General features: G+C 40.6%; 2 protein-coding genes across 2 annotated transcripts in view; both read right to left on the bottom strand.

Moving 5' to 3' along the window:
* Positions 1 to 8,449, bottom strand: part of HOMER2 (homer scaffold protein 2) — a 615,401-nt gene that overhangs the window by 145,926 nt on the left and 461,026 nt on the right. The window lies entirely within an intron of this gene.
* The window catches only part of BTBD1 (BTB domain containing 1), a 41,623-nt gene continuing 33,260 nt past the window's right edge, over positions 87 to 8,449 (bottom strand). Inside the window, exons 6-8 of the mRNA XM_060617523.3 lie at positions 4,839 to 4,926; positions 2,412 to 2,558; positions 87 to 1,918 (exon numbers count right to left, since the gene is read on the bottom strand). Of these exons, the coding sequence (XP_060473506.2) occupies positions 1,760 to 1,918; positions 2,412 to 2,558; positions 4,839 to 4,926 (394 nt within the window). The 3' untranslated portion in view covers positions 87 to 1,759. The remainder of the gene's footprint in view (positions 1,919 to 2,411; positions 2,559 to 4,838; positions 4,927 to 8,449) is intronic.

The raw sequence follows: 8,449 nt of genomic DNA, 5'->3' as shown, positions 1-8,449 counted from the left end.
ACGATAAAACCTCAATTAACTAGAAACCTTGTTCCAGAACGCGGTTACACTCAACTTTCGGAAGAAAAAGGCAAATGACCAAAAAATAAATACAAGGATAATATTTATTTTTTAAAAATTCCAGGGGATGTCCCAGATCCGTAAACAGTTCCGTTTCTTGTACGTTCTGTAGCACCTTCAGTTACAATCCTTGTTCAGTGCAACGTACTTGAAAAGCCCTTGAAACGCCTCTAATGTCAAAAACCATGAACTTACTTACCTATTCCACACTTTAAGGTGGAAGTACTTTCCATAACGGTTACTACAGCTGGTTAATCTGCGCCTGCCAGTTAATCTGTAATTAACCAGAATGACACATTCCATAGATATTCCAGTTAACTGACGTTTCTGTCCATATGATGTTACCAGAGAAAAATTTCCCTTCTTCAGCGATTTTGAGACCTCTGCCACCGACACACATCACTACCTCCTTGAAAATATAAAATGAAGTACTATTTTAAATGAAATTTTTTGTCCTAATTACTATTTAGAAAAAATTCTTTTTAAGCTGTTACTTAAAGAATTGTGATTTTTTTAACCATCTTCCCAAACTATGTGATAGATCTTAATTACACATAGGGTTTTTTTTTTACAAGATAATCGTTTTCAAGGGAAAAAGATAATGTTATTTATATAAAAATTTTGCTTTATAAAAAAGTATATAAATGTTATTCTGCCAGGTATACTTCCTATCCCCTCCCAAAACGGCTATAACCTGTGACATGAAGGAGGTATAAACATGAAACATAGCTTACTTCCTGGGTAGAACTGTGTCGGTGACAGAAAGTACACTTTTCAGCAGGAGTGATGCTGTTGGAGATCTTTAAAATTTCAAAGTAGTTGTCAGAAAGGTTAGTATTTTATTCAGTTTCCTGTTGTGTTAGATTATCGCCACAATGTGGAACTGATGCCCGTGTAGCCAGTCACCATCTCAGTCTCGGGCATCCTCAGGACCATCCCCCGGACAGCTACCAGCAAGCGCAGTGGTGCACCTTGGTGATGAAGAATCCAGTCCTAGACTATACCTTTAGATCCTCTGTTTATATCACATTATTGTGAATTTGTACCAACTGCATTTATAGTTTAAAGCTGTACTATGTAACACATGACTATACTATTATAAAATATCCTTTTTTGTAAATGCATTGAAAATGTTCTTGGGCATTTATTAGGCCTGCTTCTGGAAATATTATGAATGCTAACAACCAGGTATCTCAAAACTCCAAATATAAGGTCAGTTTTCTTAATTTTCTGAAATCAGTTATTTGAATTAATAGGAATTCTGTAGGAATACTGACCCGTCTCATCTCATGTAATCTTCAAAACAGATAAGCCTAGAAGTCCATCTCATCTAACCCTCACAACAGTTAAAACAACAACACAACCATCTGTCTAAAACAAGAATCTTTCAATTATAAAACTGTGGAAAGACCATGAGTCAGCTCATCTACGAAATTATACAAGATAAAGCTGAAACAGCTTTTTTAAGGTTACACCCAGTTCTCTTTTTCCCTAAGGTTATAAGAAAAAGGAAAATCTGCTTTTAAACCATGCAGAGATTTAAATCAATATTGTTCATCTCCTCTAAGAAACCAAAATGTTTCTTATCTCACAATTATAAATATTCATGACATTCAGACTATTTTTTATGGCCAGTTTTATAGGCCTTTGAGACTAGACTGTATGGTACTCTTTAGCCAAAATGTATCAGAATGCTGGATTATGTATAAAATATGATTTCTGGTATCTGTCCATCTTCTATCGAAGTGCCGTTATTATTGCCCGGGGAACTAAAAAAGAAAAAAACAGTCTTGCCAGCAGCAGGTGCCTCATGCACGACTTTCTTCAATCCTTTTGTGCCATAGTGGGAATCTGGGCCCTAAATGAGAACAAAAGGTTCGTTAGTAATTTTCATTTAATAAGCACTCAATTTAATGTGGTGTTTTAATTAGGTTAATGATCTGTTGTATTTCATTACTGTTCTTGTATGAAATTTTATGCTATGTCACTTCATGAAAAATGGAATTTTTGCTACAAAACTAGTTAATGATTAAAAATAATGTAGAACTCTGCTTTTAGAGAACAGGGAAATGGTTTTAAGAAAATAATTATTTTATCTTCTGTCAAACATTCAATCTCCTACTCAAGCAAAGGGCTACTGCTTATAAAGAACCATGTCAGAGCAGAGCTATGCTGACAGGCACTTCTTTTCTCCAAGCAGTGGAATATTTCAGCTCCCAGCTTCCTTCTTTCCCTTCTTCCTGAAAGCTTTATTGTCTGTGACTCTCCATTTCTATGGAGAACACACTCTCTGTAACATGGGAGAGGAAACCCACCAGTTCACCATCGAGAACATTCCGGAAGGCTCTTACTTTGAGTGTGGCGCATGCTGTGTAGCACACATTGGGCAGGATCTCTATAGGTTCTTTGAACATGACCCTGAATGTGTTAGCAGTCCCATCACAACTGAATCCGGTATCATTCTGTCCCAGGGTTTGTTTTTTTTCGTATTCAATGATCTGTAATTTTTCAAAGACAAGTTACACTTAAGCGAAATCAACTGAAGCAAAGTTTCACAGAAAAGCCCACGGAGCCCTTAGGAACAGGAGAGTGTAAGTCTTGTCTACTTCTCTCTAACCACCAGAGACGGCTGGAACACGTGGTTGGGGGCGGGGCGGGGGGGTGGAATGCCAGCTAACCTCGACTCGGCTGCAGGACACAGGGGCTTGCCCAGGAGACACCAACCCGGGGAACTGGTTTTTAGAACACCTGGATTTTAGATACCGAGGAAAACAGGCCTCTCCTCCTCGCTAGCCTGTGTCTTGCTGCTAGGAAATTCCCATAGCGTTTCCTATGTCTAAATGTTATTTACTGAAATTAAAATGACCTGAAATGCAGTATTCAGGTATGTAGATATTAAAAATGTGAAAACCCCATTTTTTCAATTTAGTTCCATAATCTGTGCCACGCCCTCAAGGAGCTTCCAGTCACTAGACACGTGTCCAGCGACAGTGCAGTGCAGAACTGGCAGTAAAAGAGCAATGCAGAAGAGGAGAATTTTATTTTGCCAGGAAGGAGTGAGAGTTGGAAGAGCTCCAGCCAGGGCCTCCCGGGTTACAAAGGTACAAAGGTACAAAGGTCCATGCGAGGGAACATCACGTGCAGAGGCAGAGGCTCACAGACCTGCCTGTTCACATACATTAGGTAAAAACAGTAACAGTAAAATAGGCCAAAACAATCAATGCTGTGCCAGGTCCGGGCAGAGATCACCTCCGCAGGGACAGTGACTGGAGAAGACCACAAGGGGGCTCCCGGGGCGCTCTACCGGCCTGTTCCTTGATCTGGCTGCTGGCTACACAATGCACTCCACTTGTGAGAAGCGAGCCTTACGCACCATGTACAAATATCTGCACTTTTCTACATGTATATCACAGTTCAATAAAAAAACTTAAATAAAAAATACAGCACAATGGTGTCCTGGGATAAAGTGGGGGAGACCCAGGATTTGGCAAACCGCTACACTTCTGAGCTGCAGTTTTATTGTTTACTTTGGGGGAAACCTTGCTTTTTGCCTTCTTCCTCAGGCTGTTGGAAAAATCAAATTAGAAAATTCCAGCAATGGGGCGCCTGGGGGGCTTAGTCGGTTAAGTGTCCAACTCTTAGTTGTGGCTCAGGTCATGATCTCACGATTGTGAGTTCGAGCTCCGCGCCAGGCACTTATGGTATGGAGCCTGCCTGGGATTTTCTCTCTCCCCCTCTGAGCTGTCAGCACAGAGCCTGATGCGGGGCTTCAACTCAGGAACTGTGAGATCATGACCTAAGCCGAAGTCGGCCACTTAACCGACTGAGCCACCCAGGCACCCCACTAATGATGAAATCTGAACACAAAGTTCACCAAGGTTTTTGCTATTAAAAATAATATGTTAGGGGCGCCTGGGTGGCTCAGTCGGTTGAGCGTCCGACTTCAGCTCAGGTCATGATCTCACAGTCTGTGAGTTCGAGCCCCGTGTCAGGCTCTGCACTGACAGCTCAGAGCCTGGAGCCTGCTTCAGATTCTGTGTCTCCCTCTCTCTCTGCCCCTTCCCCGTTCATGCTCTGTCTCTCTCTGTCTCAAAAATAAATAAAAACATTAAAATAAATAAAATATTAATGTTTTAGAGAAGGCAGTGTTTTTCTATGGATAAAAGTTTGAAACAGTGTTTACTTCCTTTTCTATTCTTTGTGTTTTACTATAGAAGCACAGTATTGTATATGTACAGCTTGTAAATACAAGTCCAGCACAGACATGTTTCAAAAACAATTTTACTAACTGGGGTGGACTGTCAAAATAGTGGGAGAATACTGGTCTACTGAAGGGAATGAGAGAGGTATTTAACGTTCTTCCCGATTAAGAGCTGAGGTGGAACAGATCTAAAGACTAAGGCAGGGTATAGTCAGACAACTGGAAATCAGAAGGTGTTCACAGTAGTTTTGAAAAATTAGACAGCTTCAAGCCCTAGAGTTCAAAGTGCCAGGAAAAACAGCCTGCAGATGTTTTTAGACAGTCAATGCGCAGCAGAAGGGAGTGACAGAAGGGGTTTCCTGGAGAAGGGAGGCTCCTTGTGTGCTAATGCTTCTGTGAAGGACCCCAGGAGTCCCAATTCTCTGAAAGTGCCTTTCATCGGTTGTAAGACAGAACTCTCTAGGCCTTCTGATGCCTTTGATAACTATATTGAAATTTGACTTTGTCAAAATGAGATCTTACTATAAAATTACATTTGTTGTATTTCAAGACGATAAACAGTGAGGAAGAACTGTACCTGTATATTCACTTGATAATCCGTGGGTCCGTGGATAGATCCATACAAACCAAATCCGACTATAGAGATTCTTCTATTAACTGTGAACCTGAGAGAATGAAGCCAAATATAAAATAATATACATAATTCATTCAATATTCATAGTCTGAAGGCCTATAAAATTTTTAAGTGCTACCTGGAATAAATTTTGCTCATAAAAAGGAAAGCTGTCATAAATTTGATATCCTTGGAAGTGTCATCTGCTTACCAAAAAACTCTTTCTAGAAAAAATTTTAACTTAATGGGAACTTAAGTAGAAGTTGTTTTCTGTACTGTACATTTTTGAGAGTCAAAGGAAATTATTTAACCTAAATGCCCACTTTTGTTGTAATGACCATCTTAACGATGTCTTAGTCCAAATGTCTGCACGTCTTCATGATACAAAGGCCCAGAGCCCAGCAAGTCCAATCTGTAACAACTTACCAGTTCTATGAATACTTCCTAGGGGCCTGTCAGAGTTAAATACTGGGCACCACACTGCGCTTAGAGCCCAAAGGAGGACATGAATAATAAAAAAGTAAACAGAGGGATCAGTCAACAACCGGAGGTTGGGGTAAGGGTTGTGAGGGAAGCTGCTGTAACAGAACACTGGTGGTGCAGGGCTGGGACCAGGCCCTAACTTACACAGATGGATCAGAATGAGGGTTCATACTAGAACAATCAGCAAGACCAGTTTGGTCATAGGAGCTAAGAAACAGACCCATCTTGCTCCACTTTACCAATGTAGGAAAACTGACCGAGAGTACAAACAGCATGAAAGATGTAATCAGAGACAATCCGTCACATCAAGCAGTCACCCTCCACATGTTCAGCAGCAACTTCGATGATCAATATTGTTACCGCCACGCCAAGTACTTCCTGTGCTGGGCGCTGCCCGGCCATCTTTTTACATGAATTATTTCCTTGAATCATTGTAATGGCTGGATAGACGAACACAGTGTTGTTCGTACCCCCGGTCTTTACAGTGGAGGCAACTGAGGTTTAGAGAAATTAACTTGCCTGGGGCAAGAAGTGTGGCGGGCCAAAGGGCCCGCACTCCCCCACCGCTATGCTAAAACTCCCAGCACAGGGCGAAGACCACCTTAACATTTTTTAAATATGTCATTTATAATATAGTTTTTTCTTATTTTAAAAAAGCAATATATTCTCTGTGGGGGTAAAAAAAGTAGAAATGCAGCTAATCAAATAAGGAACATTTAAAGCATCTCTAAATCCCATGTAGCTTTTGGTGCTTTCTCTTCTTAGACTTAGTTCTATTTTTTAGCGATGGGAAAATAGACTTGTTTTCTATGAACATGTTATTTACAAATCATCTCAGTTGTATGTATGTGTATAAATACTTCTTTTTCATTTAAAAAGGTAAAAGATTACTACTGCTCCACTAGATCCGATTTCTCATTATTGGATAATCCAGGTTATTTGCAGTTTTTATTATGTGACAGTGCCATGAGGAACAATCTTGCAGCTAAATCACTTTGCAGAGCCTTAATTATGTCCTGAGAATAAATTCTTAGAATTGCTGAGGAAAATGAAAGGCGTGTTCTTAAGGCTTTAGATAAACATTATCAAACTGCTTTCCGGTGGAAGTGTTCACCCCACAGGGAACGAAGATCGTTTCTATCTGATGCTCAGCAATTGTGAGTATTTCTATGTCTTTGTGCCACTGACAAACTGATGACTGACAAATTCTATTCTTTTTTCTTGGATTATTAATGAGTTAAAACATTTGCTTGAATATTTACCGTCTACTGGGTTTTCTCTTTAATAAAATACTCATGTTCTTTCCCCATTTTTCTCCGCTGCTGAGTGTCTCTTTCATGTGGATTTGAAAGACGTTATATAGCTATGCTCTGTCAGTAACTATCCATTATTGCAAGTGTCCTGTTTGTCATTTACTTATTAACTTCATGGTGGCTGTGGACACAAAAACTTTGGATTACCTGTAGTCGTATTATGACCCCTGCCAAGTGGAGAGAGGCCTATCTCCTCTGCATCACAGTCACGTGTTCTTTTTTTTAATATTAAATAAATGGATACAAATATTGGCAGATGATATCAACAGGGAATCAAACTGTATTTTCCCAGTGGTTGATCCTTTCCTCATCTTCTAAGTTTCTCCCCTCATATTCTATGCTTATTTAGGTCAGTCTGCTTCCTGGACTCTGTACAGAGTGTTCCATACGGCACGAACTTACTTTAACTTTACAGTAGTCTTATATTTGATCCATACTGCTCTTTTAAAAAGAGAAAATTTACTCTTCCGGCTTAATTTTAGAGTAACTGGGCCAAGCCAATGCTTCCTGCCAAGAGCACGTCACTCCTGCAGGGAGCCGCAGTCCACGCACTTAGCTTGGCAAGACAATGGCTACAGGCGAGGTTCTCCGGTTCTCCGTGAAGGTGCTGTTCTGTCTGCTTCCTACGGAATCTATTCCTGTTCCTTTATGTTGTCACGATTGTAAGTGAGATCTTTTTTTTTACTTAATATTGTAACTGAAGATCTAAACGTGTTTAAATTGTATCTTTTTGTTGTGGCAAAATATGTAACAAAATGTAACATCTTAACCATTTTTAAGTGTGCAATTTAGTGGCACTGAGAACATTCACATTGCTATACAACCCTCACCACCATCCATCCGTCTCTGTAACTGAATTCTGAGGACATACAGGACCATCACTGGGATTTGTGTATACATTTCACAAATGGCCACTATTCTCTTTTATTGGTTCTAATAGATTTTTACTGATCCTGAGGTCATCGGGATGGATGAACTGTTCTCAAAAAGAGTCCCAGCCCCACGGAGACCATGCTCTGTTTCCCACAAAGGCTCAGGGGTTCCAGTGGCAGAAAGATTTACTGCAATGATCAGGACGGTCTCTGAAAACAAAGAATCCCAGCCAATTTTCAAGTGTCCTGTCGGAATTCATGTAGGTGAAAAACTTGTTTATAACTACAAGAGCTCAACCTAAGTCCACTTTATTGACAAACTACAGCTTTCGGCATTGTTAGAAATGCAAGATTGCTCCTGCAGACAGGGTGTGCCTTCCGTCTGAGCACAGGAAGGAATTAAGGGATTACACTCAACCCCCAGTTCTCCTTGCAGAGCAAGGGTCCCCGGGTCTTCAGCATCACACAGTGTTTCAGCACAAACCAATAATTTTTATGGCAATTTTAATATTCAGTGACTTTTACAAGATGTTACTACCATATAAATAAAGGAAATATTATACAGCCAATCCTCACTATTTGTAGTAATTATATTCTATAAAGTTGCCACAGATACTAAACCATTGCTCCTACGGGGAACATGTGTACACACATACCCACACCCCCCCCCCCCCCGACATGGGTTGTAACCTTAAATCCCCCAAACAACTCATCCTCGGAGGTTCCATCTTATTTTACAAAAGAGAAAACAGGAGTTCAGAAGTGTTAAGTGACTTAACAGGTGCAGGGTTAGGGGCCAGCTGCCCAAACGGCCCCGGGGCCAGTGTCTGGCTCTACACTGCGCTGCCCCCTGCTGTCTCCGTTTCCTCAGGAGGGGGTCACCTGTGCGACCTCAAATAGGAACATA

The sequence above is a fragment of the Panthera onca genome, chromosome B3, assembly GCF_046562875.1.
Source record: "Panthera onca isolate mPanOnc1 chromosome B3, mPanOnc1 haplotype 2, whole genome shotgun sequence".
In the NCBI taxonomy this organism is placed as follows: domain Eukaryota; kingdom Metazoa; phylum Chordata; class Mammalia; order Carnivora; family Felidae; genus Panthera; species Panthera onca.
Note: the sequence above shows the minus strand (reverse complement) of the source record. Positions and strands in the feature narration are given on the sequence as shown.